Genomic DNA, 21791 nt, shown 5'->3' with positions numbered 1-21791 from the left:
CATGACACAGTTTACTCACAACTATTGTTTCTCGTGCACATGCACCAACATTTTCAATCGCAAATATATGTGTTGTGAGGTGAAGTGTAGATACATGCGGGGCCCGGACATCTATGCATATTGAGATGACACATTTGATTAAAGAGCTGATACTGGATTGGACCCTAGACAAGGTAATTTGATTCAAATATTTTGGTTTTATTTTTGAAGTTCTTGTGTCAATATGCATTTATTCCTTTCTGTGAGTACCATATTGGACACTCGAGCATAGCCTAACTGTACACTATTAAATTTTTACGCATAGATGTCTCTTTCTTTATACATGTGTACCTTTTCAAATGTCTCCCTCTCAATATGTATCTTTGGCAAAATGAACTCTTGGTATGTCTCCTTCCAACTTAATATGTCTTCATTTCCACAGAAGGTTCAATTTGTCTCTGTGTGTATTAAATATCTCTTAATATCTCCCCAAAAATCTGTTGACAACTCGTTATTAACCCTATCAATCAAGTTACATGTCAACCAATATGTTTAACTCTCAGAATATACACGTTTAGCTTAATCTTGTTCTTTCATGATCAGTCAGATAGCCTCTTTTTTAATTCATATATTTTTTAAAAGATGATGTACATCCAAAATAACATTAAATTCACTATCTTAATTTTTTTTGACTTAAATACTTTTATTCAATTTTTTTAAAAAACTAAAAATTAAAATTTTACCATAAAAATAATTCTTTTGCATCCACTTTCGACTATAGTTATATAATTTTATCAAAAAAAACATTCAGAAAATGTTGTAAACACTATTACCTGAGCCATGGTTCAAGGGGATACCAATTTTGTCAGCCTAGCTGACACGATATCTGACATGTCCTTTTGATGAGGTTGGTTCACTCAACTTCACTCATTAGTCTGTTGGGGCAATGTGACTTAGACCGTCAAATCCTGTTTTCATGGATATTTGCCACATATGAACGTATTTAAGAAAAGCTGTTTAGAAGGTATTTTATTACTTTGGATTCCCAAAGATCATCTTCGATTCCAATCTCTCAGATATTATCAAAGTCAGCTGTATCGTTCAAACCTAAATGTCCTAGAGAAACTCAAGATTTCAAAAATGTTTGATTATGTGTACCTTAAAAATAGCTGATTCACCATATACTCTAAACATTAATTTTATTTAACTCACACACCTCGTGGAATCTTGAACAACTGTTAATAATTTATTTATATTCATATTTATTTTTTCCACATATCTCTAGACTCCTCCACTATTTCTTTTTTTCCACATCTCTCTAGACTCCCCCACTATTTCTATTCTTCAACATCTCTCTAGACTCCCCCACTATTTCTTTTTTTTCCCACATCTCTCTAGACTCCCTCACTATTTATTTTTTTCCACATCTCTTTAGAATCCCCCACTATTTCTCTTTTTCTCCAACATCTCTCTAAACTCACCCGCTATTCCTTTTTTCCCACATTTCTTGTGTTCCAATCCGGCTTCCCTTTCCACATACACAACAAGAAATCGACAGAAGACCCGTTCAGCCAAAGGACCTCCTCCCACCCACCCAACGTAAATGAAAAGAAAACCCTTTCACTGCTCCCCATCTCTCTCTTTGTAACAGTGCCAATCTCTCTCTAATCAGTAACCAGACATATCTCAGAGATTGCCAGTTCGCCCTCCAACTTTCAACTGTGTAATAAATGCGACGAGCGCTGCCAAGCCATTAATCCTTCTGAGCCTCGATGCACTACTCTTTCCTGGAGAGAACGAACGATGCTAAGCTCAAGCGGCGGCCCGGACGGCCACTGGCGGCAGAGCAAGCGCCGCTGGCTCTGCGGAAGGGGAAGAGGAAGAGGAAGAAGAGGGCGGTCAAGCTACGTTGTGCTCGGCAAGGATTCAGAGGAGACGAAAGGAAGGGCGAACAAATCTTGGAGGATTAGGGTTTGCCGTAGACTGCAGATCTTGCGCAAGCTCGCCTCGCCGCGGCGACTTCTGACGAGGCTTCGAGACGCGTACGTAAGCATGATGATGGGCTTCGCCAGCTCCGCCGTTGTGGCCGGGGGCGGCGCCTTCGACTTCTACGGCGTGCGCAACCCTCTGCCCACCAGTCTCAAAGAGTACGACGAGAAGATGATCGTCCAGATCTACCGCTCCATGGTCGCTGACAAGCACCTCGTTCCCTCTGGTCCTGCTATCTCTCTCTCTTGATCTCTCTTGATCTCTCTCTCTCTTATTCTCTACTATGCCTCTCGGAGGCTTTCATGCGCCTTAATTTGCTCCATTCTATAAATAATTAGTTTTCACTCCGTCGTGGCGTGACGCGTGAGATGGGATTTGGCCCACCATCCTCCCCTCTCTGTCTCTCTCTAGATCTCTCTTTCTAGCTCTACCTCGTCCCACTATCTCAGTTGATCTCTCTCCCTAGTTGTGCTCTGCAATCAGGATGATAAGCGGTGCGACTAAGCCGCCGCGCTGGGGCTTTCATGCGCCTTAATTTGCTCCAGTCCCATGAATAATTAGTTTTCACTCCGTCGTTGCGTGACGTGTGAGATGGGTTTTGGCCCAGCATACTACCCTATCTGTGTCTCTCTCTAGATATCTCTCTCTAGCTCTACCTCGTCCTGCTATCTCTCTCTCTCTCCTGATATATCCCTCTCTTATTCTCTAGTGCGCCTCTCAGAGGCTTTCATGGGCCTTAATTTGCTCCAGTTCCGTGAATAATTTAAGTGTGAGATGGGTTTTGGCCCACCATCCTCCCCTCTCTCCGTCTCTCTCTAGATCTCTCTTTCTATCTCTACCTCGTCCCACTATCTCAGTTGATCTCTCTCTCTAGTTGTGCTCTGCAATCAGGATGATAAGCTGTGCTACCATGCCGCCGCGCAGGGGCTTTCATGCGCCTTAATTCGCTCCAGTTCTATGAATGATTAGTTTTCACTCCGTCGTGGCGTGACGTGTGAGATGGGTTTTGGCCCACCATCCTCCCGTATCTGTGTCTCTCTCTGGATCTCTCTTTGTAGCTCTCTCTCGTCGCATTATCTCAGTTGATCTCTCTCTCTAGTTTCATGCGCCTTAATTTGCACCACTCCCATGAATGATGCGTGACCTATGTGATGGGCTTCCCACCGCCATCTCCCCTTTCTATGTCTCTCTCTATATCTGTTTCTATATCTCTCTCTCTATCTATGTCTCTATAGATCTCTCTTCCCAGCTCTCTCTCGTCCCCCCATCTCTCTCTCTCTCTAGTTTCATGCCGCTTGGTTTGTACCATTCCTACGAATAATTTTCACTCCGTCGTGTGACGTATGAGATTGGCATCATCCCATCATATATCCTTTATCAGTATCTGTCTATATTACTCTCTCTATAGCTTTCTCTTGTCCACTATCTATCTCACTAGTTTCATGTGACTTCGTTTGTACAACTCCCACGAATAGTTAGTTTTCACTACATCCTTACATTACGTATGACTATGAGGTGGGTCTCACCCAACTATCTCCCCAATCTATGTCTCTCTCTAGATCTCTCTTTCAGCTCTCTCTCGTCCCACTATCTCTCTCTCTATTTTCATGTGCCTTCATTCGGACCACTCCCATGAATAATTAGTTTTCACTCCATCCTTGACGTATGAGATGTGTTTCGCCCAACCATCTCCCCATCTATTTCTCTCTCTAGATCTCTCTTTCTAGCTCTCTCTCGAGTCTTGTCCCACCATCTCTCTCTCCAGTTTCATGCGCCGTAGTTCGCACCACCCACATGAATCATCACTTCAAACTCCATCCGTGCCCGACGTATGATACGGTCTTCGCCCCACCATCTCCCCTGTCCATGTCTCTCTCTACACATCTCTTTCCATCTCTCTCTGGACCACTGCACTCCTAGAGAGAGAAAGATATCTGATCTAACTCCACTTTCGAAAGTGGGCTTCGGCCCAATAAGACAGCTGACGGTACCCGTTGACCAAGGCACGTACGGGAGAAACTGCGATAGACCGGGGATTCAGCGGATTTAGCTAATTTTATCTCTCCATCAGGGGAGGGGACTTCCACAACTCGCGACTTTCCCAGGGGCTTATCTACAAAAACATCATCCCGGAGGGAAATTGGCGAAATACAGCGATGTATAAAACAATCCCCGGGCCGGTGAAAGGCCACCGGTGGGTGAGAGAGAGAGAGAGAGAACCGGAGGAGAGAGAAAGAAGAGAGAGAAACCCACAACCACCGCAGATTCAAAGCCCAGCCTTCTTCTTCCTCCTCCCTCCTCCCTTCTTCAAACTTGTTCTTCTCTCTTCTTCTTCCTCCTCCATTCTTCTTTCTTCTTCTGCTTCCTTCTTCTTTCATCTTCTTCTTCCTTCTTCTTTCTTCAGTCTTCCTTCTATCATCTTCCTTCTTCTTTCTTCAGTCTTTCTTCTCCCTCCTCCTTCCTGCTTCCTTCTTCTTCCTTCTTGTTCTTCTCTCTTCTTCTTCCTCCTTCCTTCTTATTTCATCTTCTTCTTCCTTCTTCTTTCACCTTCTTCCTTCATCTTCATTCTTTCTTCAGTCTTTCTTCTTTCTTCTTCCTCCTCCCATCTTCTTCCTTCTTGTTCTTGTCTCTTCTTATTTCCCCTTTCCTTCTTATTTCATCTTCTTCCTTCTTCTCTCTTCAGTCTTTCTTCTTCCTTCTTCCTCCTCCCATCGTCTTCCTTCTTGTTCTTCTCTCTTCTTCTTCCTTCTTCTTTCTTCAGTCTTTCTTCTTCTTTCTTCACTCTTTCTTCTTTCTTTCTTCGTCTTCTTGCTTGGGATGATGGGGTGGAGAAGGGAGTAGGGTTAGGGTTTGGGGGGAGGCGATTCTGGCAGAGAAGAAGCAAAGAGAGGGGCTGCTGTTCAGGGGCCTGGTCTGGCGGAGAAGGGCCAAAATGCTGTGGCTTATCCGCCTCTCCGGCTTCTTTTTTGCAGCCATGGTCACAGCCGTGCTCTCCCCTTCTCTCCAATCCCACCCACCCATCTCTTTCCGCCCCTCCCAGCCAATCAGAAACACCCACGACTGCACCCCCCTCCCCCATTCCTCCCCCTGCCACCCCTCCCTTGTGCACATCGCCATCACCCTCGACGTGGAGTACATGAGAGGGACCATGGCCGCCGTTCACTCCGTCTTGAGACACGCCCGCTGCCCTGAGAGCGTCTTCCTGCACTTCCTCGTCTCCGAAGATGGCCTCGAGGATGTCCTGAAGGCCGCCTTCCCTCAACTCCGCTTTAAGCTCTACTTCTTCGACCCCTACAAGGTGCCAACTGTGCTGAAAGCTATAGCTGATTTGATAGCATGGGTGCTACTTTTCATCTTTAAGCGTGATGTTGTTTAACTGCTGCTGTGGCTCATATTTATGGTCTTAGCGTGCTGTTCTTACCAATTGAGCTAAAAGCTATAGCTGATGGGAAGTTCTCTACTTTTCATCTTTAAGCATGATGCTGTCCTTTACCTGCTGCTGCTGTCCATATCTATGTCCTGAGCCTGCAGTGTTTACCAACTGTGCTAAAAGCTATAGCTGATTTGAAGTGCTCTGCTTTTCATCTTTAAGCATGATGTTGTTCTTTACCTGCTGCTGGTGCTGCTGCAGGCCTAAGCTGCAGTGCTTACCAATTGTGCAAAAAGCTGTACCTGATAGGAAGTGCTCTACTTTTCATCTTTAAGCACTATGTTATTCTTTACTTGCTGCTGCCCATATATATGGCCTAAGCCTGCAGTGCTTACCAATTGTGCTAAATGCTATAGCTGATAGGAAGTGCTATACTTTTTCACCTGTAAGCAGGATGTTGTTCTTTACCTGCCCCTTGCTTACCAATTGTGCTTAAAGCTATCGATGATGAGAAGGAGGTTACTCTTTTCATCTTTAAGCGGGATGTTGTTCTTATAAACAGGTTAGGGGGTTGATATCGAGCTCAGTGAGGCAGGCGCTAGAGCAGCCGCTGAATTACGCGCGCAACTACCTAGACGAGATGCTGGACCCGTGCGTGCGCCGGGTAATCTACCTGGACTCGGACGTGGTGGTGGTGGACGACGTGGGGAAGCTGTGGCGGACGGAGCTGAGGAGGCATGTCGTCGGCGCGCCGGAGTACTGCCACGCCAATTTCAGCAAGTACTTCACAGAGAAGTTCTGGGAGGACCGGCGGCTGGCGGGGACCTTCGAGGGGCGGCGGCCGTGCTACTTCAACACGGGGGTGATGGTGATGGACCTGGCGAGGTGGCGGCGAGGGGGGTACACGAGGCGAATTGAATGGTGGATGGAAATTCAGAAGAAGTGGGGACGGATCTATGAGCTGGGCTCGCTGCCGCCGTTCCTGCTGGTGTTTGCGGGCCGGGTGGCGCCGATAGACCACCGGTGGAACCAGCATGGGCTCGGCGGCGACAACGTCAAGGGCAGCTGCCGGGACCTGCACCCGGGTCCGGTCAGCCTACTGCACTGGAGCGGCAGCGGCAAGCCCTGGCTCAGGTTGGACGCTGGCAAGCCCTGCCCATTGGACGCCCTCTGGGCCCCCTATGATCTCCACGCCAGCCCCACTTAGCCTTCCTCTTCTTCAGTCTCGCCCATTCAAATTCATTCCTGTACTTAGATTTTAGTATTCAGCTTTTGTCCTTTTTTTTAATCTTGGCCAGCTTTTGGCAAGAGTACAGCTAGTATTCAGGAAAAGTCCGTGGGAAAGAGAAGTAGATGATAAAAGATCCTTCTTTTATTCTACTCACCCGATATTGTAGATTGGGAATTCGGTCGTTGGGATGTCACCTAGGCAAATACGTAGAGATTTTGAAAGAGAGGTCGACGGGGATTGATTGGCATGGACAACTGAACTACCGTCTGAAAGATCAGACGTGTTGGGTAGACTGATCTCTTCCTGACTGTTTTTAAATTTCATTTTTATTTGACTGGGCTGCGAGCTTGATAAGAACGGCCCAATATTGAGCCCAAGAGATTAAAGGACTGACTCCTTTTTGGCCGAGTGATTCAGCCCATCACAGTCCAAGAGACAGCGCCATCAGAATAAATAGTGCAGGGACGTGGACGCGATGTTTTTTTCGTCCGAGGATGAAAAATCATCCCGCCCGTGAGATTGTACGAAAACCGGGACGGAAAATCGTCCGGGACGAACGGACGGGATGATTTTCCTACCGTCGGACGAAAGAACAGTCCCGTCAGGAGGTCTAGGACCGTCGGATTCGCTTCCAGACGGTTGAGATCTTGCCATGTGGCACTCCTTAATCAATTCCTTGACCTTTCTATATTAAAATTTTAAAACGTGATTTTTGTCCGACACGAAGCACGGGACGGGTTTTCCTCAGACGGGACGAAACTGGCAAAGTCGGGAGGCGGACGGGACGGTGGTTTTCGCCCCAAGACGATCTTTGTCCCGTCCCGTCCGTCGTCCACGTCCCGGACGTCCCGAACTATTAGACTCTACTCAGAAATTCAAACGCACAGTGGGGCCCACCTCGGAAGTCTTCTCGACAGCTATCCCAAGATTCTCCCCCTCTCTCTAAACGCCCGTTGTGCCTTCTCGGAAGCCGCGTCCGTCGGAAAATCTTTCTTGGGTCTTCCTTAGTCTCTTCTCTCTCAAATCTCAATCTATCATTTGAGCCCGCAGGAAGCAGGCCGAACCGGGGAGCTGGTGAGTCGTAGACGCGCCTGCGGGTCGTTTCCGACGCGGTTTCTCGGAGGGTAGGTTTCTCGGAGGGTAAAATAAAAACCCTCTCCCGCAATCAGCTCGGGGTTCAAGTCGAACTCTTCTCACCTTCTCCGGCGAAGATGGCCGGGCTCGCCCTTCTCCTGGCGGCGTTATTGGGCCTGTTCTCGCGCGGCGGGCAGGGCCAGAATCCGGCCGACGCCTGCACCGGCATCTTCCTCTCCTACGAGCACCTCACCCGCGCGGAGATCGCGCCCAAGAGCATGGTCCCCAAGCCCTACGCCTTCACCGCCGCGGCCGCGCTCACCAATTTGGACAGTGTCACGCTCAAATCCTGGGTGCTCGCGCTCGGCCTCCCCAACGGCACCATCCTCGTGGACCTCGGCGGCGCCGCCGTGCTCACCCAGGGCTCCTCCCTCCCCGCCGTCGTCGGCCCCGGCGGCGCCGCCATCGCCGGCTTCCCCGCCACGGATCTCAAGACCGCCATCGAGACCGCCGGCGACATGAACCAGATGCGGGTCCGGATCCCCATCACCGGGACCCAGTTCGGGCCCGACAACGCGCCCCGGACCCTCGCCCTCGCCAACCCGGGCTACGCCTGCCCGGCCCCCTCCCGCCGGGCCAACGCCACCTTCGTCTGCTGCACCCGCGACCCGGCGTTCAGACCCAACGCCTCCCTCGTCGACGAGGGGTTCCTCCCGAGGCGGCGCGGCGACCTGAGCCTCACCTACGACGTGATCCAGTCCCACGAGTCCAGCTACCTGACCCTGGTCACGGTCGCGAGCCAGAGCGCGGTCGCGCGGCTCGACAACTGGCGGCTGAGCTGGGACTGGAGGCGGGGGGAGTTCATCGGCGAGATGCGAGGCGCGTACCCCTCGATAACGGACCCGTCGGAGTGCATCTTCGGGCCGCAGGGGCAGTTCTACCGCGGGCTGGACCTCTCCAAGATGGTCTCCTGCGAGCGGTCCCCGACGATTCTAGACCTGCCCGCGGCCATGGCCAACGACACCGCCGTCGGGCGGATTCCCGGCTGCTGCCGCAACGGCACGCTGCTGCCGGCCGCCGTGGACCGGGCCATGGCCCGGTCCGCGTTCCAGCTGCAGGTGTTCAAGATGCCGCCGGACCTGAACCGGACGGTGCTGTACGCGCCGCAGAACTGGCGCGTGTCCGGCGCGCCGGGGGCGGTCAACCCGACCTACGTCTGCGGGCCGCCGGTCCGGGTCAGCCCGAGCCGGTTCCCGGCCGAGGGCGGGCTCCAGTCGGAGTCCACCGCGATCGCCAGCTGGCAGGTGGTCTGCAACATCACCCGGCCGGCGGGCTCCTCCCCGGCCTGCTGCGTCTCCTTCTCGGCCTTCTACAACGACTCCGCCGTCCCGTGCAGGACCTGCGCCTGCGGCTGCCCGTCGTCCGCGTCGGCCTGTAACGCCACCGCGCCGGCGATGCTGCTCCCGGCGGAGGCGCTGCTGGTGCCGTTCGAGAAGCGGGCGGCCATGGCGCGGGCCTGGGCGGAGCTGAAGCGGCTGCCCGCGCCCGTGCCGGCGCCCTGCGGGGACGGCTGCGGGGTCAGCATTAACTGGCACGTGGCCACGGACTACCGCGCCGGGTGGACCGCGCGGCTCACGGTCTTCAACTGGGGGGCGACCACCCAGCCGGACTGGTTCGCGGGGGTGCGGCTCGACGAGGGCTTCGCCGGGTTCGAGGCGGCCTACTCCTTCAACGCCACGGCGATGGAGGACGGCAGCAACACGATCATGATGAAGGGGCTGCCCGGGCTGAACTACCTGATGGGGGAGACTGCGGAGGAGAAGAACCCGGGCAAGCAGCAGTCGGTGCTGTCCTTCTCGAAGCGGGCCACGCCGGGGTTCGACATGAGCAAGGGCCACGGGTTCCCTTCCAAGGTCATCTTCAACGGGGAAGAGTGCGCCATGCCGGGCCTGTTCCCCACGAGCCGAGCCCGCGGGCTCGGCCCGGCCCGGGGCTGGCTCGTCCTCCCTCTCCTCGCCGTCGCGCTGCTGTCCATACTTTGATTCGCACATTCTTCCTCGATATTCTTTCTCCCTTGGGTCTGTAATCTAGCGAGAGATGTTAATGATGTGAGTTATATTCTTGTTCACGCAATCTCAAAAGGAAAAAAAATAGGGGAAGAAAGAGTAGGAGATGGGTAAATAAAGAGAGAGAGAGAGAGAGAGAGAGAGAGAGAGAGAGAGAGAGAAGGAGATTTCTTTCGTGAAGCGACGCGCAAGTCTGACCTTTTCTAAGGAAGGAGAGTGGGGGCTTACTTGGCGTAGGGGTCTCTGAAAAGAGCATCGGACGGTGAAGAGGGTGGAGCGGGAGAGCCGATCCAAGAAAGCCGGGAGGACGAGAATAGAAGATACCGCCTTTAAGAAGGTCCGATCTCCTCTTTCTTTTTAGTAGCCTTCGGCGATCAGATCGACGGCGAAAACTGGTGCGATCTGATGCTTCCGCGGGGTTAGTCCGCCGTGAATGTAAGTGTTGCGTCTGTTACAGTTCTTCGGGCTTTCCTTCTTCCTCCATCTCCGCTTTGTTTTGTGCTTCGAGCATCCGATCGCTGCGTCATTTCGATCAATCCTTGTCGGAATATCGTCGAACAGATTATCTGCGTTTGCCAGAGTGTGATTTAATCTCTACGATGGAGAGTATATGATCTCGGTAGTTTTAAACGAAAATTTCTCAGATTTTCAACGAAAGCCACCCACTATTAAAGTTCTAGTGCACAATCCTATGGGGTTCGACGCAATTTTTTTTTTTTCGCATTTTTATCGAAGTCGATGCTCTCGCGAATGGTGTTCGAAGCATAGAACATTACTCAGAAATATTCGAAGCATTCTAGTTCAAAAAAACTACAGGCATAAATAATCAGGTCAAAAAGAAAGTTTCACTCTGTTTAGGCATCGCATTTTTGTTTTCCTTGAAGATGTTTGGCGTCTCCGCCGGAGAAGATTCGATAAACATTTCTCTGGAAAATATTCATAATTAATAATTCTAACAGGCTCCAAACATGGGCTTACCGTTGTGATTGCTGGCGCGTGGCGCGTCGGACCTTCTCCCACATAATGTCCTCCGTTGGAATCTGGTCCGCGAATTTGCATTACTTGAGGAACAGTTTACAGAATCGCTTCAGTCGGAAAATCTTTCGATTTCAAACGATTGTGGTATCCCAGAAAACGTTTGGCCACAGGAGAGGAAGGTACCATCAGATAAGTACCAATGTAGGAGGAAGGAATCAAACCCCTGATGACGGCACGTCCTTCGACGTTGATTTCAAGCAGCTGGACGGGCCCGTCCGATCGTCAACGATCAACATCAAGCCAAACGGGTATGAATTCCAAAGTGTGGAGTATTTGAACATCCAGAGACGGGTCGTTGATCGTAGAACGACGTCTTGGCCGGCGATTGTACTGGTCTTCGACATCGAGACCACTGGATATAGTCCTAAGAGCGAGAGAATAGTTGAAATCGCCATCAGAGATCTTCTTGGGGGAAGCAACAGCACTTTTCAGACGCTTGTCAACCCTGAAAAATTCGTGCAAAATTCGCATGTTCACAGCATTACCACAACGATGGTCACCAGACCCGATGTTCCGAGGTACGCAGTTTATTGAAAATTTTAAAATTTTGCGATTGATTGAAATTACCTGGTGTCGAAATCCCCCCGCTCAAATCAGGGTAGATTCAATTTTTTTTTATAGATGTAGCCATTCAGGCCTGCACTGCCACCGTATCAACTGTGTTCTTCATGTCATTCTCAATGCATCAATCCATCATTTCGTTCTTAAGTTTAAAGAATCATTTCGTTCTATCACCTGGAAGAATAATCAACTAAAAACCATGAAAATTTCATGGGGTTTACTCCGTTAGACCTCCGTTTTTGCCTTCTGGATTCAAGGCAGCATTAATCTAAAAACTAAATTAGTATCGAATTTGATTGCTTATCAGAATTAGCGCTTTCCGCGCAGGATGGGGGAGCTCATACCGCTGTTGATCGAATACGTGAGAAGCCGCCAAATCTCGGGAAAGCCCGTGCTCTTCGTGGCGCACAACGGCCGGCGATTCGACGTCCCGTTCATCGTCAACGAGTTCCAGCGCTGTTCCTACGACGTTCCTGGGGACTGGCTCTTCGTCGACACGCTTCCTCTCGCACGCCAGCTCGTCAAACCCGACGGTGTGCACGCCAAACCCGTCATCCATCGTCTTCTCAATTCTCCTCAATTCTCTTCTCAATTCTCAATTCTCAATTCTCAATTCTCAATTCTCAATTCTCAATTCTCAATTCTCAATTCTCAATTCTCAATTCTCAATTCTCAATTCTCAATTCTCAATTCTCAATTCTCAATTCTCAATTCTCAATTCTCAATTCTCAATTCTCAATTCTCAATTCTCAATTCTCAATTCTCCTCTCCCGCCATATCCGTCATCCATCGTCTTCCTCGCAGGATCGAAGCTTCCGTCGGTCTCGCTGGACGCGCTCAAGGAGCACTTCGAGATTCGAGAGGAAGGAAGGGCGCACAGAGCAATGCCCGACGTCATGGCTCTCTCGCTGGTTCTGCAGAAGATGTCGTTCGAGCTGAAGATCTCCGTCGCGGAGCTCATGAGAGAGGCCTTCACGGCCTCGGACGTCGCCCTCGCCGCTGCCAAGAAGACGCGACGATGAATTTGAAATCCTCTGCAACCGCCTTTCCCGCCGGACGAATGAGCGGCTGAACTTGCAATTCCTATTTATACCGTCGTCCCGGGGTGTTTAGTTTGGGGGGGAAAACTTCGGACATCTCGGAATTGATAATAGAAATTCAAATTCCCGTGGCCTGGCTTTTCGCGCCAAAAAACAGTTACGAGTAGCGCCGCTTGTTCAGCTGCTCCGCCGAAGGGCAGACTGTTCGAGCTCGGAGATCAGGCGTGATGTCCGCTGAGAATGATCTCCCGGTCAAGGAAGAGGCGATCGAGTGTAATTCCTCGGCGGATCTCCTTCAATCGGTTTGCGGAGCGGGGAGCAAATCGTATTCCTCCGCTTCTGATGTGGTTTCTGTGAATTTGGTGGACTTCCAGAGACAGCAGATGCTCCACGATCTGCAGGTCACGGTTGACCGCTACAACGATGCCTTCCGATATCTGAGTATCTTGATCGACGATCTTGCGATTCTCCGTCAAGAAAATCTCGTTCTGAAGGAAGAGAACGTCGAGCTTTCGCTTCTCTTCGAGGAGCATCTGAAAAAATTGCAGGCGGCGACGCCTTCGGACTGTGGGCTTTTTGATCCTCGATCGATGATGTTGCCGATCGGGGCAGAAGAAGGCGTAATCTCCGCGAAAGATAAGGGTGAGGCTAGTGGCATCGCGCCGAAGAGAATCTCGATTCGTTCCCGGGAATATGTCGTTGCGGATCATGTTCCTGGCAGCGGCAGCGGAGTAATCGGGGATCTGAGCGCAATCAGCGACGTGATTCCGCTCAATCCTCAGCCACTTCCCCTCGGATCAGTTCAGGTAAAGATCTTCCGAGTCTTGTACAACAAAATTACAATATTCGTTCTCCTCATTCTCCAAAATCGTTGATTCTCCCCGTCGTGATGACGACGACGATAATCTTGAGCAAAATTTACCGGATTCTGCAATGACGACGTAGGTAGGAGAGGCAGACGGCGTTGGCATCTCCGTCGAAGTGTTCAACCAGGGAATGGCCAAGACAGAGCTCTGCAACAAGTGGGAGGAGATGGGATGGTGCCCCTACGGCGACCAGTGCCAGTTCGCCCACGGCGTGGACGAGCTTCGTCCCGTCATCCGTCATCCTCGGTACAAGACTCAGCTCTGCCGCATGGTCAGCGGCCCCGGCGGTTGTCCTTACGGCCACCGGTGCCATTTCCGTCACGCGCAGAACACCCCCGACAGCCAATAATCATGGTGAATCAAAGCAACCGAAACTAGATCAATTCCCGCCCCACAATCTATGATCACTGATTTGATTCCCTTGACATGAGAATTACTTGGAAATAATTTCGCCTTGTTCATCGTACAATTTTATTAAGTGCGCAGGGTCGATGGAACTGCGCATCTGGCGGACAGCCCTCCCTCGAGTCGCTGACCTTTCCTTTCCTCTCTATTTTTGTTTTGCATGAGTCTATTTTAGTAGACTTTATGCAGGAAACCCATGACAAGGAGACAGCGGTAGAGAAGAGAAGAAGGTCGTCCAATGAGTTAGCTTCCGGGTACAGATTTAAAAAGAGGTTAGTGATCGGTTAGCTCAATCACACGCACTGGAGAGAGAACCTTAACAACGGTCCCGGCCCGGCGCAGCTTATTCCTTCGCCATCTCTCTCTCCTCAATGCCGGCGATGCTGAAGAACAAACCCAACAAGTAAGAAGATGACGATGATGATAATGATAATGATAATGATGATGGTGATTACCATAGATTTCCGGGGGCCTCGTCCTTCCATGGCGTCCTTCTTCGCCTTGCAGACAGAGCAGAGAAACGGGCCATCCCATTGCTTGGAATTCTCCGCCGGCTCCTCCTCGGTCTGGCAAATGGCGCAGCGCAGGGCGCCCGAGTTCATCTTAGACGGAGAATCCTTCTTCAACCTGGGGTTGATCGAGCCCATGTCAAAACTTCGGCGCCTTCAAAAAAACCACGTCAAATTCCCCGGTCAGCAAGTACCTCTCCGCGAGCATGGCGGAACCTTCCTCAAACAACTCCTCCACGGCCGGATCCGAGTTCTGCTTCTCGCCAAGCTTACTCCCGGAGCTCCTCCAGAAAATGAGCGATCTCAAGTTACCACTCTGGTTCTTCTTCGTCGCGGAAGAGAAGACGGCGGGGTCGGAGGGGACGATGTCGACCACCAGACAGGTAGTATCATCCTTCAGCCCGCTCGTCCTCAAAGCCTCCTGAAACCCGACGAACAATCCTTTCCTTAAAAAAAAAACTATCTTTCTGACAGAGTAATAACTTACGCAGGGCTGTGCGTCTCACTTTCACCACGAGCTTAGCGGCGAGCTCGGCGGGCAGCCCGCGGCAGGCCTTGGCGGCGGTCTCGGACGAGACCGCGTCCCAGATCCCGTCCGAAGCGATGATCAACCGTCCGCCGGAGCTCGAGAGCTGACCCTCCAAAGGAGAAAAAAAAAACAAGCCATGAGCCGGCCAATCTTCGGAAAGGGAGAGCGAGCCGCTCACCTTGACCTGCTTCACGTGAGGTATGGGCACGATGAACTCCCCCACGTCCGTGTCTCCGATCGACCTTGACAGGCACAGTCCCCCCGGCCAGCACCGCAGCGGACCAACCTGCAAATTTCCAAAGAGGAGGGAGAAGAAGAAGAAGAGAAGAGGAAGAAGAGAGACGGGCTCACCTCTTGACCGCCGCAGAGGTTCAGACGGCCGACCTCTCCGCCGCTGGCGGTGACCCGCTCTCTCTCCTCGAGATTCTCCTCCAGGCGGTGGTCGACGGTGAGGAGAGAGACGGCGCCGCCGGGGGAGACGAGGATACAGCGGGAGTCGCCGACGGAGGCGACCGTCACCGTCCACCCGTCAACCACGACGAGCGTCACCGTCGTCCCGGACGCCTCCCCCCGGCGCTGAAACTCGATGTCGGTCTTCACGAAGCCCGCGACCAGAGCCTGGGGGAGCGCCCGCTGCCACTCCTCCCTGCCCAGCCCCGGCGGGATCGCGCCCAGGACGTGGCCCAGCAGCTGCTCCTTGGCGAACACCGCCGCCGAGACCCCGTTGTGCCCGTCGAAGACCTGATCCAGCAACCTCAGCCGTCGGATCGAAGACGCGGATGATCAGAAGAGGAGGAGGAGGGGTGGGGATTACCGCGAAGACGGAGAAGGGCGGGGCCGGGGCGCGGAGGGAGCGGTGGCAGTCGCGCTTGATGAGGTAGTAGTCTTCGCCTCTCTTGGCCAGATCGGAGTGGCCGCAGTCGATGGCCGGCTCAGCCGGGTCCTTGCCGGTGCGCCGGAGCTCGTCCCCGATGAGCGTGGCCAGCGGGACCAGCGGCGGCCTCATGGCTCATGGATCAGACCGTCGGAGCTGCCATCGGAGATCCGCACCCGCTTGCTGAGCTCCGGAAACCCTTACGGCGGGGAATACGATGCGGGTGAGCGCCCGTCCTTCCCCTGGTATGTATTTATTATTTTATTTATTTCGGTTTCTTCTACCCCACCCTTTTTCTCATTTTTCTCTCCTCCCTCCCTCGCTTCTCTTTTACCGTCTTCTCCACCCCACAGTCTCTCTGTGTTGTTCATCCCCGTCTCGTCTCTTTGTTATTCTATCTTTCTTTCTCTCTCCCTGTCTCTGGGTTGTCCTTGGTTTTTTTTTCTCCCCCCCCCCTACCTTTGACTCTCCGTGGCTCAGTCCTATGACGTCATCAGTCTTATTTTCCCATTTTATCTCGTCATTCATCCTCCTCGTTTTCTCTTGCTTCTCTGGTTTTTATTTTTTTATTTTGGATTTTTTTCTTACTGTTTTCCTGATCTTCCCTTTTGCTGTACTCTCCCACATTCTCTGCACTCTTCCTCAATTCTCCCTCCCATTTTTCCTGTTTCAACAATCTCAGTCTGTCTCTAATTCTCTCTCCTCTCCCCTTCTTGTTTATCCGATAGGACTTTTTCTCTCCATTTCGTCTCTTTTCCTCTTTTCATCTGTCTGTCTGTCTCTCTTTTTCCTCTGTGTCCAAAGGCAGGAGTAGGTGGCCGGCAAAATTCAATCGCAGAGGGAGGAGAAGCTGAGAAAAAGAAATGGCGCCCACCGTAATGGGCCGTAATGGGCCTGGAAGCTGGCGATGAGGGGTTGGACGGACGGTGCTGGCCCGGCCGAAGGAAAGGTCCCGGTCGGTGACGTGGCCACGTGCAGCTCAGTTCCAAATCCAAGGACCTCGACGTGTCCTGATGGGTGGGCCCGTCTTTTGTGGCATCATCTCGCTGAAGACAAGTCAAACAGACTGGAATAGAATCTTTAAGGTTCTTACTTACCCCTCACCACTTACTTTGACTCACTCTGGTTTAAGCTCTTCCCAGGAATCTGTGACCTCACAAATCCAGGCATCTCCTAATTTGAGCACCAAGAGCACTAATGCAAGATGTGTTAAATGTGTAAGTAGTCTTTTGCCCGTATTGATCTTGAAATCGGATGGATTATAGTGATGGATGCTTTAATAGAAATTGGAAATCTGATTTCTGACTTTACTGACTTCCCAACATTGGATGACGATATCAGATATTGGTTGCTAATTGCTACAGTACTGAAAGCCGATAGTGTTATCCATCGGTCCTCATTTCAGGGGTTGGATGATAGTATCTGATATAGGTGTCAAATATTGGTTGTGTTGATATTCTAAAAATAAATGAAATTGATATATAATTAAGCTGTTTGATACTCGTCTTCTTCTCTTTTTGAGTAAATATGATGAATGTTTGTTTTTTGGGAAGAAAATCTGGATGATTGTTTGTTTTATAATCAATATATAATTAAGTTGATAGATTGAAATTGCTGGGAGAAAGAAGCAAAAATAATATGCTCAAAAGTCAACAAGACTTTTCCTAGCCCTAGTCTGGACTCGAATGTCATTCATTATCATAGATGATGTGTTTCTTTTCAAACCCGAGGCATTTTTCCCAGCAGTATTCAAAATGAAAGTATTTATACCACTTTTTACTTTCCTTTTCTCCCATATGGAGCAAGGCCTCTTTAAAATAAACTAATATCTAGAGATCAGATTAACATATCCAGATATCGATGTTTGAAATGGATATCCATTTTTCAATTTCTGATACCATCAGCCGCAAGTGTCCTTATCCATAAATTATTAGCCCCAATATCTGAAATCAGGTGGATATTTGTTATCCATTTGATATCCAATAGCATATACTTATTTCAGATATCAGACATGTATTGGATAGGCAAACACTATGTGTGACATCGTGTGTGTAAGTAAGCCATTTTCCCCCTTGAAACTTTCATAGTAACAATTTTTTCTTTGTAAACATCCATGCATTCATCTGATTTTCACTGAAAAAGTATATGATTCATTGGATTATTTCATTAAAAAAAAATCATTACTATTCCACAAGTAAGTGGAAAATACAATGTTGACAATCTGTCTTTCCATGTTAGCTCAACATAACCAATTTTAGGATACAATATTAGTACTTACAATCTGTAAGTAAAAAAGTTAAGATGTTTTTTTTCAAACACATTGGTCTTCTATCCATACTGTCTAATCTGGACAACTTAAGTTCCAACTGTTTGGGCACCTTCGCAGCATAATGAAATAGTTCATGCACATATGATAAAAATGTTATCCTTAGTTAGCACATGAACCTTTGAGAGAAAATGTGGCTTCTTTAAAAAATTAAATTACTATGAACTCTTTTGAAGTATGATCCTCACAAGGTGGCACCACCTGCCCTCTGTTTTCTTTTCCTCTACTATCACTAGGTGATTAGTACTGGGCCTTTCTATGTACAACCCAAAAAATTTACTTTTACACATCTTTTGATGGATTTTTGTCATGGAAACTTCATTTTAGATATCAAAGATGTTTTATCAAAAGAATATCAAAATTTCTCAAAAATAATGTGGGCCAAACTCTATTTTTTTCCTCTTTTTTCTTTGAATGAAAACATAATTCCAATGCCATTATCCAATGAAATCATTAATATTTATTTATTTTATAAATATTAAATATTTATATCACTTCTATCAAATCGTTGAATGATATTTCGATGACATTATCTAAAATTAACAAGACTATATTGCATCTCTATTTTTGGTACCTTCAAGCCTTTTTATAATACACTTATTTTCTTACTAAATTGCAAGTATTCCAAAATTTTATGATCTCTAAACGTCTTCTTATATCTGCTTAATTGTGGAAGTCACCTTTGTTATGCATCTAGTGGATCCAATAAAGCAGCAGTTATTCTAGGCATCAACACCTCTTAGCAGTCCAGGTGTAGAATAACTGACTTTAAGGATTATAAGAGAATCTAAAAAATAATATTTCAATACTTCTCAATTATTGAAGGAAGATGAGTCTTTTAATATATTTAAATTGATTAACAGAAAACAATAAATTGTGTGTATGATTTATATTGGGAAGCATTTAACCTGGGGATTATAAACCAAAGTGTTGTAGGCTCAATGACTTGCCATACATTTAATTATAGAAAGCTTTGCATTTATTTTTGCACAAGAAAGTAAATAGATAATAGATGATGCAAAAATGTCGTGTTACAAGTCACATAAATTAATGTTTATAGAATAATGAAATCCTTCGAAATTATTTTCAGAGAAAAAATCGTGATTTAATTTATTTTTTAGTAAAATTTAGGGACGGGAATATTTCCTGAAAAATTGGATTTCTTCTCCATTCATCTGACTTTCTACATTTTGTTCCTGTATCGACTATGTAGAAAATGCTTACTTCGATGTCTAGATGCTGTCATCACTTGAAAACCAAAAGCAACGAAAAAAATAACCACGTTTTCTAATTTCAGTTTGAAGTTATGTTTTATGACAAATGTGCATAATCAGGATGCAATCAGAGAAGACATAGAAGAAACTAAGGAAGGTATCCCCACAAAATTTAGAAAATCAAATTTATGAGCGTTTCAAAGAGGAGCTGAAGTAGAGGTCAACTGCAGTCAGACGTCCATCACCCATCTTGCTGTATCTGAGAGAGAGAGAGAGAGAGAGAGAGAGAGAGAGAGAGAGAGAGAGAGAGAGAGAGAGGGGGAGAGAGAGAGGGGGAGAGAGAGAGAGAGAGGGAGAGAGAGAGAGAGAGAGAGAGAGAGAGAGAGAGAGAGAGAGAGAGAGAGAGAGAGAGAGAGAGAGAGAGAGAGAGAGAGAGAGAGCGAGAGAGAGAGAGAGAGAGAGAGAGAGAGAGAGAGAGAGAGAGAGAGAGAGAGAGAGAGAGAGAGAGAGAGAGAGAGAGAGAGAGAGAGAGAGAGAGAGAGAGAGAGAGAGAGAGAGAGAGAGAGAGAGAGAGAGAGAGACAGAGAGAAAAACAAGTAGATAGAAAGAGAGAGATAAAAACAAAGAGAGAGGCTGAGAGAGAGACAGAGAGAGAGGAAAAGTGACAGACAGAGAGATAGGCAGAGATAAAGAGAGAGAGGCAAATTGACAGACAGAGAGAGAAGCAGAGATAAAGAGAGAGAAGCAAAGTGACACAGAGAGAGAGAGAAAGAGAGAAAGAAAGAGAGAAAGAGAGAGAGAGAGAGAGAGAGGCAAAGAGAAAAACACAGAGAGAGAGAGGCAAAGAGACAAACAGAGTTAGAGAGAGGGAAAGAGACAGACAGAGCGAGAGAGAGGCAAAGAGAAAAACAGAGAGAGAGAGGCAAAGAGACAGACAGAGCGAGTAAGAGGCAAACAGAGAGAGAGAGAGAGGGGAAGAGGGAGAGAGAGATACAGATAGAGAGAGGGAAAGACGGAGAGAGAGAGGAAGAGAGAGAGAGAGAGAGAGAGAGAGAGGGAAAGAGAGGGGGGAGGGAAGGAGAGAAAGAGAGATAGATAAATAAAGAGAGAGGGAGATAGAGGGGGTAGGGAGGGAGATAGGGAGGGGGAGAGAGAGAGGAAGAGAGAGAGGGAGAGAAGAAGAGAGAGAGGGAGAGAGGGAGAGAGAGATACAGATAGAAAGAGAGGGAGAGGGAGAGGGAGAGAGATAGAGAGAGAGGGAGAGAGAGAGATACAGATAGAAAGAGAGGGAGAGGGAGAGGGAGAGAGATAGAGATAGAGAGAGGGAGAGGGAGAGAGAGGGAGAGGGAGATAGAGATAGAGAGAGGGAGAGGGAGAGAGGGGGGAGGGGAGGAGAGATAGATAGACAGATAGATAGAGGGAGAGAGAGGGGGGAGGGAGGAAGGGAGAGGGAGGAGGGAGGGAGGGTGAGACATAGAGGAAGAGAGCGAGGGAGAGAGAGAGGGAGAGAGAGAAAGAGATAGAAAGAGAGGGAGAGGGAGAGGGAGAGAGAGGCGGGGAGGTAAGGAGAGATAGATAGATCGAGAGAGATAGGGAGAGAGAGGGAGGAGGGAGGGAGAGGAAGGGAGGGAGGGAGAGAGAGGAAGAGAGAGAGGGAGAGAGGAAGAGAGAGAGAGGGAGAGAGGAAGAGAGAGAGGGAGAGAGAGAGGGAGAGAGAGGGAGAGAGAGATACAGAGAAAGAGAGGGAGAGGGAGAGGGAGAGAGATTGAGATAGAGGGAGAGAGAGTGAGAGAGAGATACAGATAGAAAGAGAGGGAGACGGAGAGAGATAGAGATAGAGAGAGAGGGAGAGGGAGAGAGGGGGGAGGGGAGGAGAGGTAGGTAGAATAGAGAGAGAGAGGGAGAGAGGGGGGGAGGAGGGAGGAAGGGAGAGGGAGGAGAGAGGGAGGGGGAGAGAGAGAGAGGAAGAGAACAAGGGAGAGAGGGAGAGAGAGAGGAAAAGAGAGAGGGAGAGAGAGAAAGAGATAGGAAGATCGGGAGAGGGAGAGACAGGCGGGGAGGGAAGGAGAGATAGATAGATAGAGAGAGATAGGGAGAGAGAGATAGGGAGAAGGGAGGGAGAGGAAGGGAGGGAGGGAGAGAGAGGAAGAGAAAGAGGGAGAGAGGAAGAGAGAGAGATAGAGATAGAGAGGAGGGAGGGAGGGAGAGAGGGAGGGAGAGAGAGAGGGAGAGAAAGAGGAAGAGAGAGAGGGAGAGAAAGAGAGAGAGAGAGGGAGAGAGAGGGAGAGAGATAGAGATAGAGATAGAGATAGGATGACTAGGGGAGACAGCATGGAGGATGACGATGGGAGCTGGGTACTAGGACAACTAGGGGAGGGCTAGGATAAAACAGACCACAAATCACACGATGGAGTCAGAGAATTTATACCGATGAAATTAATGGTGGTGCAGCCCCTTTCCTCGTCAAGGGCGAGAGTACTGTCTTCAACTACCGCGGTGAAAACAAAGCAACACGTTCAATAAATCCGGACGGCGATCGCTAGAAGATTCAAAGGCCTAAGAGTGCAGAGACTACCTCGGCACTAGAGTAGTGCATCGTGGCAATGCGAGAGATTCTTGACGCATTGTTGGTGCTGGCGATTGACGCGCGCTTCAACAAGGTGTCGCGGATCCAACTGCGCGGTTAGTTGGCGGGGGGTCAAGGGGGGAGTTGCCCCCTT

At 49.2% G+C, this 21791-nt stretch overlaps 5 protein-coding genes and 1 pseudogene across 7 annotated transcripts; 5 read left to right on the top strand and 1 right to left on the bottom strand.

The window, feature by feature from the left end:
• The first annotated feature begins 1614 nt into the window (after positions 1–1614).
• LOC144709535 (uncharacterized) lies at positions 1615–2315 on the top strand. The gene has a single exon (XM_078583116.1). The coding sequence runs from the start codon at positions 1783–1785 to the stop codon at positions 2215–2217; it is 435 nt and encodes a 144-aa protein (XP_078439242.1). The 5' UTR covers positions 1615–1782; the 3' UTR covers positions 2218–2315.
• Positions 2316–4154: 1839 nt separating this feature from the next.
• On the top strand, positions 4155–6626 carry LOC144709518 (putative galacturonosyltransferase-like 7). The gene is made up of 2 exons (XM_078583099.1): positions 4155–5266; positions 5901–6626. Exons 1-2 carry the CDS (start codon positions 4901–4903, stop codon positions 6543–6545), a joined length of 1011 nt encoding a protein of 336 aa, XP_078439225.1. The 5' UTR covers positions 4155–4900; the 3' UTR covers positions 6546–6626.
• Positions 6627–7601: 975 nt separating this feature from the next.
• On the top strand, positions 7602–9769 carry LOC144709481 (COBRA-like protein 7 pseudogene; annotated as a pseudogene).
• A 131-nt stretch (positions 9770–9900) lies between these two features.
• DPD1 (Polynucleotidyl transferase, ribonuclease H-like superfamily protein) lies at positions 9901–12482 on the top strand. Of its 2 annotated transcripts, none has more exons than XM_078583089.1 (4): positions 9901–10046; positions 10669–11265; positions 11636–11841; positions 12113–12482. In XM_078583089.1, exons 2-4 carry the CDS (start codon positions 10733–10735, stop codon positions 12328–12330), a joined length of 957 nt encoding a protein of 318 aa, XP_078439215.1. In that variant the 5' UTR covers positions 9901–10046; positions 10669–10732; the 3' UTR covers positions 12331–12482. The 2 variants fall into 2 exon arrangements, with proteins under 2 accessions (XP_078439215.1, XP_078439209.1); XM_078583083.1 differs by having other exon boundaries at positions 9902–10144.
• Positions 12483–12573: 91 nt separating this feature from the next.
• LOC144709527 (zinc finger CCCH domain-containing protein 9-like) lies at positions 12574–13825 on the top strand. The gene is made up of 2 exons (XM_078583107.1): positions 12574–13154; positions 13294–13825. The coding sequence occupies exons 1-2, from the start codon at positions 12576–12578 to the stop codon at positions 13561–13563; spliced, it is 849 nt and encodes a 282-aa protein (XP_078439233.1). The 5' UTR covers positions 12574–12575; the 3' UTR covers positions 13564–13825.
• Positions 13826–13833: 8 nt separating this feature from the next.
• LOC144709489 (putative protein phosphatase 2C 33) lies at positions 13834–15793 on the bottom strand. 2 transcript variants are annotated; one of them, XM_078583072.1, is made up of 7 exons: positions 15472–15793; positions 15009–15398; positions 14842–14943; positions 14635–14760; positions 14323–14549; positions 14075–14246; positions 13834–14002 (listed from the first exon to the last, which is right to left on the bottom strand). In XM_078583072.1, the coding sequence occupies exons 1-7, from the start codon at positions 15661–15663 to the stop codon at positions 13988–13990; spliced, it is 1224 nt and encodes a 407-aa protein (XP_078439198.1). In that variant the 5' UTR covers positions 15664–15793; the 3' UTR covers positions 13834–13987. The 2 variants fall into 2 exon arrangements, with proteins under 2 accessions (XP_078439198.1, XP_078439190.1); XM_078583064.1 differs by having other exon boundaries at positions 14836–14943; positions 15472–15789.
• Between the last annotated feature and the right edge of the window lie 5998 nt (positions 15794–21791).

This window comes from Wolffia australiana, chromosome 1 (assembly GCF_029677425.1).
Source record: "Wolffia australiana isolate 7733 chromosome 1, ASM2967742v1".
Lineage (NCBI taxonomy): Eukaryota > Viridiplantae > Streptophyta > Magnoliopsida > Alismatales > Araceae > Wolffia > Wolffia australiana.
The sequence above is the reverse complement of the archived record's forward strand: the minus strand, read 5'-3'. Positions and strand labels throughout refer to the sequence as shown.

Coding starts and splice junctions, on each gene's coding strand:
- LOC144709535 (XM_078583116.1), top strand. CDS start 1,783: ATGCTAAGCTCAAGCGGCGGCCCGGACGGCCACTGGCGGCAGAGCAAG.
- LOC144709518 (XM_078583099.1), top strand. CDS start 4,901: ATGCTGTGGCTTATCCGCCTCTCCGGCTTCTTTTTTGCAGCCATGGTC. Junction 5,267..5,900: donor ACTTCTTCGACCCCTACAAG/GTGCCAACTGTG, acceptor TCTTATAAACAG/GTTAGGGGGTTGATATCGAG.
- DPD1 (XM_078583083.1), top strand. Junction 11,266..11,635: donor ACCAGACCCGATGTTCCGAG/GTACGCAGTTTA, acceptor CTTTCCGCGCAG/GATGGGGGAGCTCATACCGC. Junction 11,842..12,112: donor CCAGCTCGTCAAACCCGACG/GTGTGCACGCCA, acceptor TCTTCCTCGCAG/GATCGAAGCTTCCGTCGGTC.
- LOC144709527 (XM_078583107.1), top strand. CDS start 12,576: ATGTCCGCTGAGAATGATCTCCCGGTCAAGGAAGAGGCGATCGAGTGT. Junction 13,155..13,293: donor TTCCCCTCGGATCAGTTCAG/GTAAAGATCTTC, acceptor ATGACGACGTAG/GTAGGAGAGGCAGACGGCGT.
- LOC144709489 (XM_078583064.1), bottom strand. CDS start 15,663: ATGAGGCCGCCGCTGGTCCCGCTGGCCACGCTCATCGGGGACGAGCTC. Junction 15,399..15,471: donor CGCCCTTCTCCGTCTTCGCG/GTAATCCCCACC, acceptor TTGCTGGATCAG/GTCTTCGACGGGCACAACGG. Junction 14,550..14,634: donor CCGCTAAGCTCGTGGTGAAA/GTGAGACGCACA, acceptor GTCGGGTTTCAG/GAGGCTTTGAGGACGAGCGG.